General features: G+C 36.4%; 1 protein-coding gene across 1 annotated transcript; it reads right to left on the bottom strand.

Annotated features, from left to right (window-relative positions):
- Positions 1-677: 677 nt before the first annotated feature.
- Positions 678-12,439, bottom strand: LOC100892964. The gene is made up of 13 exons (XM_011678830.2): positions 12,273-12,439; positions 8,871-9,008; positions 8,241-8,393; positions 7,751-7,911; positions 7,185-7,326; positions 6,659-6,859; positions 6,122-6,370; positions 5,475-5,635; positions 4,992-5,221; positions 4,464-4,759; positions 4,016-4,244; positions 2,781-3,805; positions 678-2,575 (listed from the first exon to the last, which is right to left on the bottom strand). The coding sequence occupies exons 1-13, from the start codon at positions 12,427-12,429 to the stop codon at positions 2,178-2,180; spliced, it is 3,540 nt and encodes a 1,179-aa protein (XP_011677132.2). The 5' UTR covers positions 12,430-12,439; the 3' UTR covers positions 678-2,177.
- Positions 12,440-20,424: the final 7,985 nt, after the last annotated feature.

Raw genomic sequence — 20,424 nt, 5'->3', positions numbered from 1 at the left:
TACTATAACATCGATACACTCATTTGAAATCTGAAAATGTATATCACATAAAGAAGAGCCAATGTGCAATTTATGCTCCACAACTATTTCATACGTACAAGTTTTTTTGAGCTACACACTTCAATACATTATTCTGCGTCATTTTTATATCTGAAATTACATTAAATGGTTTCGCTTTCAACCTCCTTAATTCAGTGGTGTCATATAAGTTGTAAGAAAAATACAAAGATACGAAGATAAAAGATCGTGTAATTTTTTGTTACTTTCATATGAAAAGGTTATTACAGTACAATGCATAAGAAGAGACAGAAAGTGAGAAAAACCTCACATTACAGAGTTTTTAATGTAAAAAAACTTTAGTTTTGAAGTTAAATCTGAATCTAATAATTTTTCATGAACAAAATGTCATGGCAGTGAACATTTGTGAAGATTCTTGACTAACGTTTTTATACTCATTCATGTAAACTTTACAGTGAATTTCATATATACATTCTTACGGTAAATAATGGAAAAAGAGCAAAATTACGAATAACCCCATACCGGGACACAGAATATTAAATAAAGTATACCAATGTGGTTTACGTTGTTAACTATATTACCACTTGGTAATAATTTTTATGGAATAACATGATAAATGAAAAGAACAGAATATGTTCTAAAAGGAATAAAGTAACTAGTCTACAAAACAAAATTTGTAATATATGACAATTTAGAATATAAAATCTAGGACCTTGAAATTAGTATCACGTTACATTGAAAAGAAATATATTGAAATAAAATATGACAAAGTCATTCTCATAAGTATATATGATTTAGTTCTAATACTTGAACAATTATTCAAAATTGAATTAAAAGTCTCTAATTTATTATTCCATCAATATTGATTAGGCTATATCATTGCTTTAATTTGACAAAAATAGTATAAAAATGATATACCGTAGACATAATAAATCGGTAGAATAACAATCGTACTTAGGAACAAATATAAGTTTATAGCCAATATACAAGGAAGCTGGACCACCTCTTGAAATGTAATATTTTATGATAAAAATTCAATAACAACTAAAATGCAAGAATATAAGATCACTGACATAAATAATTGTGTAAAATCAAATGGCGATGATTTACACCTCTCCTCCTGGGTAACATAGGAGGTAAATCAAACATTGAATTACATCCTAATTTTTGTGTAGAGATACGTTTATGGTACTAGTATATAACATAAGAAAATATGGACACAATTTTACAACTAAATATAATAATTATTATTGAACGATATGTATTACTAGGAGTATCTCTGTTTTCACTGTGATGAATATACTTCATTTTAATAGCATTACATCAGTTGGCAACAGGACCCATATTCACGAACGTCATAACATAGGTCACGAGCTCATCGTTGTGTATGTATTAAACAAAAAATAATTTAACGAATAAATCTTTTTCAGCCATTACGTTAGCAGCAATTTTGTTCTTCTCGATATCATGTTCTTTCTCTTTCGTGATTTTCTTATAAAGAAACTATAAGTTAAACAGTAAGATATCAGGCGTATGCGCGTGTCTAGTCTAGCTGGTTAAGAAATCTGTTGAGTTTCCCAACCAACCGTATGCACGTGTCTAGTCTAGCTGGTTAAGAAATCTGTTGAGTTTCCCAACCAACCGTATGCGCGTGTCTAGTCTAGCTGGTTAAGAAATCTGTTGAGTTTCCCAACCAGCCGTATGCACGTGTCTAGTCTAGCTGGTTAAGAAATCTGTTGAGTTTCCCAACCAACCGTATGCGCGTGTCTAGTCTAGCTGGTTAAGAAATCTGTTGAGTTTCCCAACCAACCGTATGCGCGTGTCTAGTCTAGCTGGTTAAGAAATCTGTTGAGTTTCCCAACCAACCGTATGCACGTGTCTAGTCTAGCTCGTTAAGAAATCTGTTGAGTTTCCCAACCAACCGTATGCGCGTGTCTAGTCTAGCTGGTTAAGAAATCTGTTCAGTTTCCCAACCAACCGTATGCACATGTCTAGTCTAGCTGGTTAAGAAATCTGTTGAGTTTCCCAACAAACCGTATGCGCGTGTCTAGTCTAGCTGGTTAAGAAATCTGTTGAGTTTCCCAACAAACCGTATGCACGTGTCTAGTCTAGCTGGTTAAGAAATCTGTTCAGTTTCCCAACCAACCGTATGCGCGTGTCTAGTCTAGCTGGTTAAGAAATCTGTTGAGTTTGCCAACCAGTCGTCGGTTGTATGGCATGATGACATCGCTTCTTGTGAGCTGGAGTGTAGGTTCCTCGAACCGTACCCTAGAATCTAGGAAAAGAGCGACCTTTTGACCACGTCTGAAAGATGGAGCATTGCATCCACTGTGGCTTGATATCACAATCGGGATTCTACCATTAGCATCTTCAGGTACGACTGGTAGAGCCCCACGAAGAGCTTCGACTATCTCTATAGAATACGACGGGGAACTGTCTCTGCTTCCGATGTCGGCAATGATGGCGATGAGAATTTGCTGTTTGGTTTGAAGTCCGTCAGTACAAGCTGACGGGATGTCATCACTCCTGTGCCGCAAGTTGCAAAGGCACTGAGGGTCTGAAGAATGAGAATGAATACCAAATGAACAATTAGAAGGTTTGAAGATAACAAAAAGAAACATTAGAATTAGGGAAAATAAGATCTAAGATCTTAAAAATAATTATAATTACCTACTTTCCGTACCATTTTGTTTGTTTGTTTATTATTTCCTTTGTATTCCTGTTTTTAGGTAAATTTGTAATAGAAATATAATTCCGCATACCTTGTTGTGCAGGCAAGTCGTTGGGACATCTCTCTCCTCGAGTGCTGATGGTGTGATCGTCACAGCAAGTCTCTTTGGTAGGTTGGTAGTAAGAAACACCACAGCATTCGGCATCGTCAACCTTGTGATGCAGCTCTCCTTGACAGCAGTCAAAGCGAGAAGGATTGTAAGGAGTGCCTTCACAGCAAGATGTCTTTCCTGTGGATGCGTCCGATGGTTTACCGTTACAGCATATCAAATCATCCCGCAGATCGAACACGAAGTTACCGCAGCAGGTCTCTGTCAATACATCATACTCCATCCCGTCACATAGCAGTTGGAAGTTCGCTCCATTATTGACCTCTTCATCGGAATCAGAGATACTAGACTCTAGTGGCATGATAATGTTTAGTTCAGAACACATCTCCGTCGTGACATCGAAGATTTGGGTATTGCAACAGCCTTGTTCTGTCGATGAAAACGACATTCCATTGCAGCATCCGACTTCATCGTTGATCATCTGTACTTCACCACCGCAGCAAGTCTGCATGTAGGTATTGATGACGCTGCCACCACAACATTCTGTAGAGTCTCCCATGTAGAGGATAATACCATTACAACATGTCTGGTAGTTGGCGTCGATCAGTTCACCACCGCAGCATTCGGCGATTTCACCAGGGTACCTGGGCCAAACCTTTCCTCCGCAGCAGATTTCTTCCTCCGGGTTCCTGATGATGTCAATACCACAGCATTCACCATCTGAGATAAACTTGTGCTCGACTCCACCGCAACAGGTGTGTTGGGAGCTTCGGTAGGTATCAGCGTCACAACAAGACATGATCGGTTCGGCCATTCTGGACTGGGTAAAAGGGAACAGGTCATTCATACAGCAGCTCTCTGCGCGAGGATCGTATGTCATATCACCACAGCATGCAAGCCCAGCTTGCCCTTGGCTAAGGTGTCCATTGCAACAGACGGAGATTAGGTCGTCGGTTTCATAGATCTGAGTGCCACAACATTCTGTCCGCTCGCTTGTTCGGGTATGTCTGTAAATTCAACGCATAAAGGGTACATTTGTTTAGCATCAACACAAAGTGAATAATGTTGATTTATTGAATACATAACGTTAAAATAAAGAACATCCATTTCCCCGAAATTGAGATTGGAAACATTATATTTTAAAAGACTTTAGAATATCCGCTTTATAATTAAAAGTTGTTTAGAACTTTTATTCGATTCAAGTAAGGCCTACTTACATATTTCCGTTGCAACAGATGTGGTTAGTATCATCGTAAGCTTGACCATCGCAGCAGTCCCCATGTGATAGGGGAAATACCCATCCATTGCACACGGTCTCAGTAATAGGGTTAAAAGCAGCCTGACCATCGCACTCATCTCGACCACCATGTCGTTCACGGAGATATTCATCACAGCAAATCTGGTTGTCAGGATCGGTTAGGAGATCATAACCACAGCAGAATGCGTCTAATATTTCAAATAAAAAACAAAAAATAAGAAAGAACATAATTATTTGAAATCTAAATAGAAATCTGAAGGTAGCAAGTATTGCGTGAAACAGCTTTTTCATCATGTTTATCATAATTCCATAATGCTAGTGTCGATTCCGGCAATTCTTAATGCCATTGGTACTACAATTTTTTAGTTTAGACTTTTGCTTCCGGTGAACCAACGACCAGTACCTACCACTGTTTGACGTCATATGGACAATCCCATTGCAGCACATCTCGGTGGTAGGATCAAATGCATAAAGGCCGCAACACTCTCCATCTTGCGAGCCTTCTAGTAACCGTGCTGGGTAGCCCATACAACAGATTTCACCAGCACCAAGTAGTCGTTGACCACAGCAAACATATTCATCAGGATGATATGGGATGTTACCGCAGAGCTCTGGGTGATCTGCTACTTCGTCTAGAGGTCGGATGATTCCTCTATTGTCACACATGTCCGTGGAGGTGCTGTAAGCTTGGTTACGGCAGCATCTGCGGTGAAGCAAAAGGGAAATTGTTTAGTCAGTGCTACATACCCTCTCATATACAATAATATATTTTTTTTTATTTCATATTTGTAAATATGCTTTTGTAAAACAAAATATTGATTTACCGTGTGGAAGAAGTTTTTCTGATAATTATATATACAAATACAATTACATAACAATGATTGCCGAGTTCAGTTTTCATGTAAAGAGAATTTCACCCGAAAGTGGTTTCTTACCCGGATTCAACGGTTGGGATATCGCTGACGGTTGCCATGCAGCATGTTTGGAGCGCAGGAATAAAAGAGATGGTAGTTCCAGGACAACACTCCCTCTCGTAACCATTCTCATCGAATCGCCCTCTGATGAAATCGTCGCAGCACACCTCAGCTGTCGGGTCATAGAGCTCGATACCACAGACCGCTAGGTTACGAGATAAATCCTCAATACTACCGTCCTCCATGCACACCTGAAATGAAAAAAAGAGGGTTAAAAAATACTGATTTTGAGGAATCTAAAAGAAACTGCTTTAGAATACTACTTTGAAGTTTCTCCAATGAAGTTTTAGTTCAACTGCCTATTGAAAATCGATTATCAAATGCACCAAAGTGGACCTTGATTCTGGGTATTGTATATGCATATAAATGCGAAAGTATGTTTGAAGAAAAAAAACGCTTGACAGTTTGTTGTTTGACAGATTAATATGTAGTTGTGTACGTTACCTGAGTTGCAGTGTTGTATGTTACATCAAAACAGATCGCATCGTCAGTCTCAACAGTCTTTACAACAGGGTATTTGCCAACAGGATCACAGAGTTCGATCGGTGACAAAATGCTAGAGTCACAACATTGAGCTTCACCAGTCGGTACATGATGCAGAAACTCTGTGGTTAAGAATAAGATATTGATATCTGATTAGTTTATGAGTGAACAAAAGTGTTGACAGGTTGACGAAAAGAAAACATGTGGAAAATAACTAAACTTTGAATCGTGAATTCTGAATACTACTTGCTTCCCCAGTCTAATTCTCTCTTCTATTTGTTACTTCCTCATTTTTATGTTTAGGTTTTGGAGGCATTGCGTCCTTTCTTTCCCTCTATAAACCTTTCAGTTTAGACATTTCAGTGCTGTTCTTTTCTAACTATCTTGTAGGCATATACCAATAAGTATAAACCCTTTACAACGAAGTCAATCATTTCTTAAACCTTTATTTCACAAAGCCTTTATTCGATGACAAATGACAAAAATCAGTGACAAATATGCTGATAACCAATCAGAAGCAAGGATTTCAGTAGCTTATAACAAAAACTGTTATTTGTCACTGATGACAAATTTTGTGAAACGCGCCCCAGAGACATTATTCTCCTTACCTCCTTGCAGTCCCCGACAACAGGTTGCTTGAGATGGATCAAAAGCCTGCACATGATCCGGATCAGTACCACAACATTCCCCACCAACAATGTCATCAAAGCTTCGGCTGGCCATCTCACAACACGTTTGGCTTGTCGGATCGTAGGTTGACAGGCCACAGCACTCCTCCGACGGGGAAGACTTCTCAAATATGGAGGTCGATTCGTCGGCAAAGCCGCAGCATAATTCAGTAGAAGAATCGTACGTGTCTGTATAAGATTATTTATAAGGGAAATGCCATAATTATCATTTCAATAATTGTTGACTGTCATCCTTTAGATGATTAATTTTTATCAAAAGATAATAGGAACATCAAAAACGTTATCTTGCAGGCATAACAAAAATAGTCCTTCCGTTGTCAGAAAAAACTGTAGTTGTATTCATAAAAATTCATTCCATACATATTTGTCAAGTCAAATACCTTAGAGACTTAAACAAGATACTTTCAGGGGCAAGATAATTTTGAAACAAGGGAAATTAATAAGTCTTTCTCTTACCTTGTCCACAGCATCCTACGTTTTCTCCTCTCTCGTAAAGCGTACTCTGGCAACAAATGTGATTGGTTTTGAAGAAGGACACTTCTCCGCAGCATGCTTGTACATTAGGCAACTCGGGGATTCCCCGGAATAAGTTATTATGACAGCAAGATGACTGAGAAGCTAGATACGATTCAGATCCACAACACTGGGCTCCGTTATCTGTTTGAGAAGAAAAGTTGAAGAGAGAATGAAAAACTACTCGTAATTGATGATGACGATGTTACATCTGTAGTCCATGTTCATTATTTGTTTTTCTGTTCGTTGATGAAAAATGGTCAACACATGCACATTCTATCTTTAAATCCCCCCTTTTTGCCTTTCCCTTTCATCTTAAACGTTGTGTGACGAATGGCAGTATCAATGATGCTGAGCTTCTAATAGATAACCAGTTACAAAGTGAAGATATCATACATCCCTCACATTTTAAAAATCAAATCAAACACTCCAAACAATGGCTGTTGCCTGAGAGAATGATAATGCCTACCTGAGGAGTGTACATGGCCATCGCAGCAGAGTTGTGAGTGAGGGGTGTAAGGGGATTGGTTGTCGCAACACATCTCAGTCATTTTATTGTATGTCGAATTGCCGCAACATTGCGTCAGTGAATCCGTCTTCTCATGTGCCATCTAGAAATAGAGTGTATCATATTATCATCACATTAATTGTTGTGTACATTAATAAACAAGTTAGTGACACAGAAACAATTCTAAAAACTTTAGGAAAAGTGACACTTAGTTATAACTATATATGTATGTACTCCTTAGACTCCTTAAAACCTACTTATTTCCTACTTGATTCGTTATTATTTTTGTTTGTTCAATGTTATGTTAAGATTTGTGGTTATATTGCATATTATTGTAAGCGCTGTGATATAGTGTACTATGAATAGCATAGCTAAATGCCTAATAATAATAATTGTTGAGGGATAAACAGGTGATAAAATAATAATAAATAATTATAATATTTTTCATAATGATATTACATTTCCAAAGACAGTGTTACTCCTGACAATGAATTGAATGGTTAGTAAAATAATGTTTCAATCCTTACCCCATTACAACAGATTTCACGTCTGGGGTCAATGACCCTGTTTCCACAGCACTGACCAACTCCAGGAAGGGTTGTCATGGTAATATCTCCTTCTTCCTCTACTGGACAACATGTATCTTCAGCTGTGTTGTATTTTGCTGACCCGCAGCATTCAAAGCGACCTGGTACGGAAGAAAAATAATCAATTCAGATATTTGGCCAAAATAATAAATAGTGTAAATGCCCGACTGTAACATATCAGTCAAACTGCTTTTTAAACAGGTATGTTTTATGGAAAGTTTTACACTTATAACATGTGGATGCTTCCTTTATATGAGATGGAAGTCTCTTACATACATCATGATAGGTTGAACCATTGATTTTTTCTTCTCCACTTAATGCAATTTTGCTACAAGCATGTATTTTAAAGTAAAACACCCATTTGTGAAACCAGTAAAGTGTGTTAATTGTAACTTGTTATTGTTGTCGTTGGAAATATTTTATACCATACCATTTTTGCTGAGATGGACGTGATGGCCACAGCATATAGACGTATCAGCGTTGTACCACTGAGTAAACCCACAGCATCGCTCGCCCTCTGATCGACTCTTCACCTCTCCGCCACAACAAATCTCATCTTTTGGATTGTAGATTCCATCACCACCTGTAATAAAAAAAAATTACCATCATCATTAGATGCCACTCTGAATTTTGTCTCAAGTCAGCACTTACCATTTTCACTCTCAAGCTCAATTGTTAACATCTTCTAAAACTAACATCATAATCAGAGACTATTCATTCCCCATCAGACCGTCTTCATCAGAAGCATTCTAATGTTGCTCGTATAACAGTCATATGAAGATTTGTCTCTTATTATACCTTAATACCTTTTCATCAGCATCGTCATTCCATGATAATAATATTCACATCACCATCATCACATCCGGTACGTTGTAAGCATCACCACACATTACCATTATCAGGTCTACGATAAGCACCACCACAGTCACCGTTACCACCACCGCCACCGCCACCATCATCGTCATAATTATCACAACTACTATACCACAACCATCATTACAATCATCATTACAATCATCATCATCATCACCACAATCAACATCATCATTTCTGTACTTACAGCAGAGAGGACGATCACCCCTTTCTACGTCGTAGATGTTTCCACCACAGCACACCTCTGTAGCAACATTGTAGCGTGTATTTTCACCTGTTGCTGGGTTTGGACATACCCCACTTCGGGCCTCTGCATTCTGTGTCACTGAAGAAGAAAGTGAAATTTGGATATCATTCAATAGCGTGCAACGTGTTACATAACACCGTCTTCTCTGCATTATATTGATGTACAAAAGAACGTTCTTTTTTCATAACGACCTTTTCAACTCGTTATTTTTATTATTGTTAAAATGTTGTTGATTCTTCAAATACATTTACCTTGACGAATTGACGTCCTTTTAGAAATTGAAAAAAGGCTTCGAGAGGTAATTTGCAACTTAATTTTTGAGGGACGGTGGGAAATGATTATGATACCCCTGTATTTCCCCTAATCTGTGAGGGTTACAACAAACAAGCTGCAGAGTCAAACAATTTATTTAATAAATCAGCACGTGGGGGTATTCCGACATCTCAGCTTCGATGTTCCCCTTTTTCTTTTCTTCTCTAAAAATAGAAGCAGCATATCGTAGGGAACTGTGATCACCAAATAAGGTAAAAACCCAATGCTATAGAAAACATTTGAACAATACAATCTGCAAACAACCTTTGAACACGTCAGTACAAATATAGAACTTCAGCTGGTTTACTATAACAAAAAAGTAAACAAAACGTGTGTGAACCGTATTATTTTCTCTGTCATACAATGACTCTTGTACCCCCGCCCTTGTAGGGTAATTTTACATTTGATTTCATGTTTTAATGGTTTTCCCCTATCCACAGTTTTTACTGTAGGCATATGTCCACATGGATTTGATGTGATTAAAAAAAATGATATGATATATGAAGAAACTGAACATGAAAAATGCGAACCCTCGAAAAGAAGTCCGGACAAGCCCGTTTTTTGTTCAGGGTATATATAAACAATATTTATTCATTTGTAGAGAACAGGCTAAATTACAGGTTTGTTTCTCAAGGCAGGGAAAATCACGTAATACCCCCGTTTACTTGTACAATATCTGTTTGTTCTTTCTTTTCAGTAGACAGATATAGTCGGCAGCATCAATCAGTGAATAAAACTGTAATGGTCTTTATTTTTTCTTAAGAGCATGAACGATGAATACAGCTATTTAAAAAAAAATGATTTCCGGTGGTGGAAAGCCCCATGATTTACCTGATGATATATTTGGCCTGACTATTTTACTTGTAATTTCCATCTCTCTTAACGCGTTATCGAACCATGACGGCAAATGTTTGTTTAACACATATTTTACAAACTACAGATGTTGTACAAAATTTCCAGTCAACCTAAAAAAATCCATATTTTTTCCTCTCTCCACGACATGATGACGGAAATTTTCTAAAGCCTATATTAAGCCCTTGAGCATCAAAATTGAATGGTCTTTACTCCTCATCACAAAACACAATTAAATCAATTTTGATAAATGGCTGTCAATGAAGATTACACAATGAGAGTGGAGGGTGGTACCTACCCTCAACGCGTGACGTCATTTGTTTTGTTTCATTACAATAAAAGACTGACGTAGGTTCGGATTCAATAGACATTGTACGGTTCATTGCTTTGGGGAAAATACGCGAATACAAAATGCAAGGTACAAAACTGGTGGGGATTTTTGTTTGTCATTGCCGATCGTATTCTTTCTATGACTCGAATATGTTTAGTACAATTCGGCTTTAAATCTTGAAGAGAAAATAGGCAACTGAAAATGAAACGCTTATTCAAATATTTTCTTTTTCGTGATTTCAAACGACATGTATTTCAATGTACAGTGTTGAGTACCAGATACAAAGGAAAAAACAGAATCGAAACGAAAATATAAAAGCCTCTCATGCAAAAATTGGAAGATTTCTCTTCATTTCATCTTTAAAGGTTACGTGCTAATGTAAATGGAAGATATGTGTTGGCGTTACACATGTACATAACTTTGTTTGTTTCCATTTCACTTTTCATTTCGTCCTGTCGTGTCTGTAAAGAACTAGCTTGTGAAACGAAACCATTGGTTACAGTTTCGGTAGATCAAATGTTTGGAATCCGATATTGAGTGATTGTGCTCAAGTAAAATTGAAACAAGAATATTCTGTTAAAAGGAATGCTTGATGACTGATATTTTGTAAAATAGTGTACTAAATATGAATCCTTGGATAGCATGATTTCATTTTTTTCCCCTGTCATCAGTTCATACTGTGCTTGTGTGTTCATAAAGATGAGAACTAATTTTAATTTTATCGCAGCATGGAAATTTTTTACAATAAAAAATCGATGTCACATAACATCGAACCGAATTTGTATGCTAATGAACGTAAAATCACATGCAATATATATCATCAAATTTTACAATTTTCTCAAATTCGCACAACTATTTGTTTTCTTGATATTCAAGCTTTATGAAAGGTAAATTTCATCGGAGAATTGAGAGTGATTCAAAATATCCGTGATTGACACTTTGAACAGTTCGTATCAACCGTACACATGCACATAGATGGGCATGTATAGGTGGATATTTATATCTTTGTATTTGTCAATAACAATAAAATATATTTAAGAATAATAAATTACATGGTTTATACGTATTAATGCTGAGCCACTATGTATATCGAAAGACAAAAATGAAGAAGAGAAAAACTTGATTACTGCGCATGTATTTATGTCATAATTATTCTCAACGCGTAAAATATTGATAGAGTCAACGATATGAAAATAACAATATGCGTCATACATTATTGACATTGCCTGACTACTCTCTCTCTCTCTCTCTCTCTCTCAATCTTTCTCTTTCCCCCTCCCCTATCGTTTTATCGTTCATTGCGAAATATCTTACCTGCCTACCAGTTGCCATGAGGTATTTCAAAATATTGAGCAATACACAATAATTTTGAAAGAACATGTTTTGGCTAAATGATACTTGTCAATTCTTGTTTAAAGTAATTTAACATGTCTGAACGCACACTTTCAAATTAATTGCATGAGTTAGATTTAAACACAGGTTGTGCAAGTCAGTATAGCAACTGTGATTATCTTAAATGCAAAGAAAATGGAGAAGAAAAATATTCTATAGTATATTTGTAAAGCGCTTAGAGACATTTGTATTAAGCGCTATATAAAAATTAAATATTATTATTATTATTATGGGTAGACTCATGAATAATAGGAGAGTAAATATATTTTGGTTTTAGAATCATGATAAAGCAGGTCCATTCCATGAGTTAAATTAACCATTCCAAGAAGCAAGCCCAGATAGAGGCTTATTCCCATAATCAATATTATGTAATTAACATTTCAATACATTGGCTATCATTAATGAGCATATTATGGTCAATATAAGATTTCTTAAAAATGAAACAGACAACTTACGACATGATGCAGCGATAATGACTATCACTGAAATACTGTTGATAATTGAAGACGTCATCATATGCGAAGTTTTTCTGCTGGAAATATAAAGCGAGTTGTAATGTTTCAGTATCTTTCTTCTGACAGCAGTCGCTTGTGAACTGTTTTCGGTAGTCATTGATCGACACTTTATATCCTCGCAATGCACCAATATAGTCTATGACGCGATTTAGGGAAATCCCCGTATCCACTTATGCGCACGGTACGAACCTTTTACCCCCATGGTTCTATTTATAGTGAGCTTGCTCCGTACTATAGGCATGAATGCAAATCAGTGCTATTAAACAGCAACCACTTTGATTGAAGGAAAAACTTAACCCATCTTTTCTTGGGCGTTTGATAACCACATCCCGACGGATATTTCTGAGAGTTGCCTGTGTTTTGCACGTGCAGACGTTCATGTACTACTTTAAACGGGCGCTAGATATAAGATGAATTCAACCCGACTTTGGGGGTACTAATTTTCTGACGGCTCCCGTTTTAGTGCGTCAACCCTGTTCTCATTGGCTTATCTGATGTAAGTAGCTGTAAAGGATCCAACATAACTATTAGGGCCTGGTAGGAAGGCCCGGCTTTTTATAGGCTCTCGAGGACCTGGACAGTTTCGTATTTGGGCTAGATTAAAAGAGTCTTTTTTTTATCGTAGGGCATGGTATACAGTCAGCAATTAAAGAACTGTCTCTCACTCTTTCCATACTGTGAGTAAAAGTTATTTCAACGTTAATAACGCGACTTTGACAAAGGCCTATGACAAGAAAGTAAAATATCACTTGAAAGGCAAAATGTTTAAACAATTACCGATATGAGGCTATGACCAACCTCTCAAATAATAAATAGTTTGTCGGTTTATTTTGTTTAGGCCCCTCAATATTACGAAAATGCTAGCAAATTCGTCAAAGCAATTTTCTATGCTGAATCAATCTCACTCCAAAAACATCTGCGTGAGAGATATCTCTCCATTTACATTACCAATGATTATACGCCTGTCATTTTCCGTGTTTCGTCAAAAGATTCTAAGCCATTGTTATAATATTACTTTTTAGAGATTATGAGCTTATTTCAATGGTATAATGCGGTAGTGACAAGTATTTTAGTCTTAAGATTAAGCTTCTATCACTTCCCTGCCATGAGATTCCTTTGCTTACAATCACACACGTTTTGCTACGAGAGCAGGTCACAATTTATTCCTTTATCATTGTTGTGGTAGTAATTTGAACTGGTTCTCTTTTATTTATTGCATTCCGCTTTTGTGAGATTGCCTCGTTCAACGTCCAACTTCTTCCCTGAGTTCAGTAGCCTAATAAATATTTTGCGTCTTCATGGTTTATTGTTCAATCTCAAAAAGGAAGTAATGTAAAGAAAGAAAAAAACAGTGGGAGTATAGTAAAGTCATCGTGTCTTGATTTTAGACGAGGAACAACATTGATATACTAATTCCTCTTTTTCCCTTTATTGTTTATTGTTAGAACGGGGAACAGGATTAACTTGATCCTTTTCAAGGGGTGTGTATAAAGGTGACTTTGAGTTCTAGTAAGAATGTTGATACTACGAAGTCAACTCATCGAATCTAGAATGACTATAGTTTGAATAATGTTAGAATTATCACACAAGTTGGACCAGTCGGACACCACTGGGGTGATGGCCGATTGTGTTTGGCCATTTTAGCCGGGGCACCAAGCATACCCGCCGAGGGTGCTATGATTTAAATTGTTGACCCCTGATTTTACGAATGTCCGAACATTGGTGACGAGGATCTTTGATAATTTGATAAATTACCCTTATGCCATATTATCTAACTCACACGTCACAAAAAAAGAAGCTACAAACTGCCGTTGACCTGAGCATTGCCGAATGCGGGGTAACATGTTCAATCTCGATCAATCATTATTTTGATTAGGATAGCCATCAATGAAAACGGAAGTATATTTAGAGCTGACATAAAATTCTATATTTGCTTTATTTTTGTTCATGAATATGAAAACTTGTGTGAATAGAAATGCTTTTCATTCAAGTATTGACTTGGCATTGATCGTGACGTATATAGCAAAATATGTCGATGAACAGCTCATTGTGCGGGCAGGCATAACGCATCCAGCCCAATGCGCAGTATTAAATGTCTCATTTAATTCATGAACTTTTTAGTCATCGGTTAGTGACTTATTTAATAATGTGTGAAATCTACGTAAAATTTACTTCAGGTAAGTGACCTTTTTCATTTCTAGTAGGTGCCCTTTCCACATTCCTCTAAATGCCTCTTACCGCCTATGATAAGCGCCCCCTTCACCTTTTTAATTGCCCCTATTCAAATATGTGAGGTGCCCGTTTTTACTTTAACAAGTGCCCTCTTCTTTTGTAATAAGTGCCACTTCCCCTTCTTATGATGGCTTTTTTTCATCTTTGATGAGTGCCACTTCTTACCTTTGATAAGTGCTTCCTTTTCTATCCAATAAGTTCCCTTTTTCCTTCTGATAACTGCCCCCTTTTTAATAGTAGACCCACTTACCCTTTTCATAAATGCCTCTTTTGACACCTCTGCAGTGCCCCTCTTCATCTCAGGTGAGTGCCCCTTTTTAGGTACAAGTATAGTGCCTCTTACTATCTTTGATAAGCGCCCCTCACCTCTTATAATATTGCCTCTTTTTAGATCTGAGAGGTGTCCTTTATATTTTGACAAGTGCCTTTTTCATCGCTGGTGAGTGCCCTTATTAGGTGCGAGAAGTGCCCCACTTTCACCTCTGGTATTTCCCCCTTTTTACTTTGACATGTGCTCTTTTTCTTTTCTGATAAGTATCCTTTTAACTTTGGATATGTACCCCCTTTTCCTTTCACCATAAAATGTGCTCCTAATTTAAAGCGTCTAAGAGCATTTTTTTCACCCAAATCTCATTCGCTATGCTTGCTCACAATCAAAGTCGATACAATTCGTCCTTGTTTTCACGAAGTGACGGTAGTGAGGAAAATCGTAACGCAAAGTGAATGCAATTTTTGTTCACTACCGTCACTTCGTGAAAACAGCGACGAATTATGTTTCTCATTAAATAAATAAATATTCAGACCATCACACCAAACTGCAAAGTATGATGGTTAAGCAGTATCTTGGACCATGTAAAGAGAGAAACAAGCATTGAAATCATCCCTGATAATGTTATCACAATGTTGGGGTATATGCCAATGTCTAAAAATTGTATATTTTTGCTTGAGGTTTCCTTTTGTAGGTGCCCCACTTTTCCCCATAAATGCCCTTTTTTTTGGGGGGGGGTGCACCCCTACTTTGAAAGACACTCCGCCGCCCTACGGGCGATCCCACGATGTTAATGGCAATTCGATTAGTTTCTGTCTTTATCGAATGTGGAAACAGTAATAGGTCCTTCCACCCAGGCGCGTACGCAGAGGGGAGGGTTTGGGGGGTTAACCCCCCCCCCCTTTGGTAATTTTATGTATGTAAACCCCCCTAAAAAAAAACTAAAACCCCCCCCCTTTTGATCTAAAAAAAAAAAAAAAAAAAAAAAAAAATTATGCCCACGGCCGACATAAAAAAGGTGACCTTACCCCCCCCCCCCAACTGAGCAAAATGTCAAATTTCCAAATTTCGAGACCCCCCCCCCCAAAAAAGTGACCTCTTACCCCCCCCCCCCCCCCCCCCCCCCCCGCTTATTCAGCGGCTGGCTGAGTCGTTGCGAAATTTTCGGACCGATTTATAAATGTTAAACCCCCCCCCCCCCCTTGAAAAAATCCTGCGTACGCGCCTGCTTCCACCCTCTACTATTCCCACGCAATAAAGAATATCACACGACTTTGTAAAAACTTGGGCTCAGAAAGAAAAACAGTGTGACACTTTTTCTCGTGTTTTTTCATGTGATCATTAGAATGTCCTTTCGGTTTTATGAATGATACATTAACCTTCAAAAATGATGACGTCACTTGGTCCGCTTGGGTGGGCGGTAAAAAGGAGTTTCCTATTTATGATTGTTACCGACTACTTGATGGAATTTCAAACGAGGTATGTTTGAGGTTCATATCCATCCCTTTAAAGAGAGGATCACTAAAAATCACCTAACATTATGACAGTATCGGGGGGGGGGGAGAGAAAAAGGGAAACCTCAAATCAAAAATGTTTGCTATGTTTGGACGTATACCACTTCATTATGATTAATACATTATTCATAAATGAGGAGATGATTTCAGTATTTGTTTCTAATTTTCCATGGTCCAAAATGTCGTCATGAAGATTGAAAAGACCTCAATACGTTACATAATTACATCAATTATATTAATACGAGCGAGCGTATATATTCACATAAATATTCAATTTACGCATTCAGTAATGCCTCTGACCATAAAGCATCAAATGGTTCACTTAATCGGGCCCCGGGCCCCCTCGCCGTAAAAGCTTCGCGCTCGCAATTTCGTACATTTCACCCCCCCCCTTGGAAAATCCTATATTTGCCCCTGTCCCCACCCCCCCCCCCCCAACCTATGAAATTATCCTCGATCTGCACATGACTGTATTTTAATACCTACCCTAGTAACCTGAATAGATGACCTATATTGTATATTATGCTTAAGGACACGGAAAGCGGAAGTAGTTAATGCATGAAAAAAAACGTCACGCATGACATCAGAGCTGGATGCTGACTAATTACGGTGCATGTTTCTATGACTATCAAGTTGATATTCATAAAACAATTAGTCTGATAGAACCATTCACCGTAATTAGTCAGAATGCCGTCCTGAGGTCATGCAAGCACCATGAATGATTTGCAGAATAAAAAAAACCTTTACACTCATCGAGGTTTTGGGGTTTAAAGCCAAATTAAGAGCATCTTCGATTGAAAGACATGAAAATATGATATTGCCCGTACGTACTATATTTGATCCAACCAATCAATTTTTTTTTCTATATGAGGTTGTCCCATTGCACCAGAAGAAAATAGGTACATGTCCTAACAAAACCTTTAATTTTGCCTAATACCTGAATATACATGTATAGCTGAGCTTTCTTCTTTTCTTTTTGAGTCTCTCTCCCTCTAGCTCTATATTATCCTTCTATTTTTTCGGAAGGAAAAAAGGGGAGGGCGGGGTCAGCAACCAAGGTGCAATTGATACAGCGTCCTCATAGATTAATCACACAATACATAGGAAGGCCGTTGCTGACCGCCTTCTCTTTTGTGGATTCGCCTGTATGTGTGAAATTGGTCCGAGTATATGTTGTCTCATTGATTTTTTCTTATTTTTGATACACAAGTAAGGGAAGGCCAAATCTCATTATTATAATCACAAGCATGTTCAACATTAGACAGATATACTTTTAAATACTTTTTAATCAAAAAAGGGCAGGAAAAAAGTATGTTTTTGATTTTTGATTTTATTTTATTTCTGCATTTTTTCCATATAAAATATAACTGAATAACAAAGAACATATAAATGAAAGGTATAATACAACATAAACAAACAATAATTTCTTCATGTCAAAATGTTTTTTTACATAATATATGTACATATAATAACGAAAATTAATATTTCCATAACATATAATCATAAATTTAAAGTATTATCCGAACTTTTCTATTGGAAAAGTGCAGGAGACCGCAATCATAAGCAAACCTTGACAAGGTATGTGATTAACATACTTTTCCCCAACCCTTTTTAATTAAAAACTAGCAATTAAAAGTCGATAATCTAAAAGGTCTAAAATATAACGAATAATTTGACAATTTCATAGGTCAGCAGTATATTCAAAACAAAAATAGCATTTTGATTGGCTTTGAATTTCAAAATCACAAGTCATGCTATGACTGCAGTAATTCACAAGCAACCTACAGTTGTCTATAAAAAGCTTCCTTTGTCTTAGTTGGAATTTGACCATATGAATCATCGTTACATGGCAAGATAGTTTATCGTAATATAATCAAATAAGATGTTAAAATGGCTAAACCGCGTAAGTTATTACCCGTATAGTTTTGTGAAGGGTCATTTGCAAACGTCAACAAGTACATGTATGACGAATCTCTTGAATAGTTTGGTAGTATGTAGTCGTAGAGATATATACTTAGTATACAAATATACACTGCCTTGAGAGGTTCTGGTTAAAACTATGAGCAAGAGGTGACTCCAATAGTAATATTTGCTGAGGGGCGATACTTTTGGAGTCACCGAGGCCCATAGCCCATGGTATATATTTTGTTTTATATCCTGCATCAAAAATTAAAAAAAAAAAAAAAAAATTGGGAAAAAAAAATTTAGAACAAAAAAAATGTCAATTTTTATCTAAAAAGATTTAAAATATTTTGTTTTCATTAAATTAAGATTTGAAAAAAAAATTGATTCAATTAAAAAAAAAAAGTTCACATTTTTTTCTTCAACTCCCAAATAGTAAACCAAAATAGTACTCTCATATAGTACTTTCTAAAAATAGGTCAAATATTTCTGGTCATGTGACGAGCTCTTAACCAATCAAAAGCCAACAAATTTTTGATGCAGGATATCCTGCATCAAAAATTTGTTGGCTTTTGATTGGTTAAGAGCTCGTCACATGACCAGAAATATTTGACCTATTTTTAGAAAGTACTATATGAGAGTACTATTTTGGTTTACTATTTGGGAAATGAAAAAAAAAAAAAAAAAAAATTAATTGAATCAATTTTTTTTTTCAAATCTTGATTTAATGAAAACAAAATATTTTAAATCTTTTTAGATAAAAATTGACATTTTCTTTGTTCTAGATTTTTTTTTTTTTTTTTTTTTTTTTTAATAATAAATTTATGATGCAGGATATAAAACAAATATACCATGCCTTCTATTTCGAGGTACTGGTTAAACTATTTGCCTCGGTGACTCCAAAAGTACCATTTGCTTCGGACTCACTATTGGAGTCACCTCTTGCGCATAGTTTTAACCAGAACCTAATAACGTAATATGCAATGATCTTCAATGATCATCTATAATGCAGTTAATTTTTTTTTTTTTTAATATGCAAACCTATCTATCATGGATATTCCCTGTTCTTTGATCTTATTCTACACTATCTTTACTACCTCTATTCTTGTCTTCCCTCTCCCCCTCTCTTCTATTCGTATCTGTTTCCTCTTTGTTGTTTATAAGATGCATGACTTTTCTTTTCCTTGAATGCCATTAGTTTTGAATTCGTCATTGTAATGCAGCTATATCAACTATTTATTTATCTATTTATCTCTCTCACTGTTTATAGCTGGGTACTTTGTTGAGATTACAGGTAAAAATGCAATGATCTTCAATAATTATCTATAATGCAGTTCACTTTAATTTGCAAATCTATTTATCATGGATATTCCCTGTTCTTTGATCTTATTTTTTTACTTTTCTATACTCCCTTTTTTCTTGTCTTCCCTCTTCCCCTCTCTTCTTCTATTCGTATCTGTTTCCTCTCTATCGTTTATAAGATGCATGATTTCTCTATTCCTTGAATGTGGGGTCATCACAACTTTCTTTTTTCCTTTTTTTGTCTTTCTTTCTTTCTTCTTTCTTCCCCCCTTATAAGAAAATAGTTTTACTGTGTATCACTATCCGTTTACATGCAAGTGTATTGCCTTATGGTGTATTCTCAATTATTTACCTGTATAATTATTCTCTTTAACACGTTGTTGACATATTGCACCTTTCCTCTAATAACTTTGATTTTATTGTTCTTCAATGTAATATACTCATATTACTTTACCTCGTGCAATATCTTTTTGATAATATTATCCTTGTACTTTTAGGTTGTTACATTACGTGCTTTATCATGTTACTCATGCTTTGTGTGAAACCCCTTCTCCTTCCTCTTCTCATGGGTCCTCATCTTTTTCTTTTTCTTTCTCTTTTCTTACCCCTTTCCTCAGCTATTATCACCTTTTCCCTCTATCTTCTTTCTTCACACAATACATTTCTAGTTCCGTCTTTCTCTTTCTCTTTCTCTCTCTCTCCCCCCCCCCCCTTTTTTTTTTTTTTTGATGACACAGAAGGTTTTTAAGGTTTTTAATGTTTTTAATATTTGTAATATATTTGAATTTTAACGTAATATTTGTAATATATCTCGATTTCGATGTAATATTCCTAATATATTTAGATTTTGATTTAATGTTTGTAATATATTTAG

The sequence above is a fragment of the Strongylocentrotus purpuratus genome, unplaced genomic scaffold (genome assembly GCF_000002235.5).
Source record: "Strongylocentrotus purpuratus isolate Spur 01 unplaced genomic scaffold, Spur_5.0 spur5_scaffold_5, whole genome shotgun sequence".
Classification (NCBI taxonomy): domain Eukaryota; kingdom Metazoa; phylum Echinodermata; class Echinoidea; order Camarodonta; family Strongylocentrotidae; genus Strongylocentrotus; species Strongylocentrotus purpuratus.
Note: the sequence above shows the minus strand (reverse complement) of the source record. Positions and strands in the feature narration are given on the sequence as shown.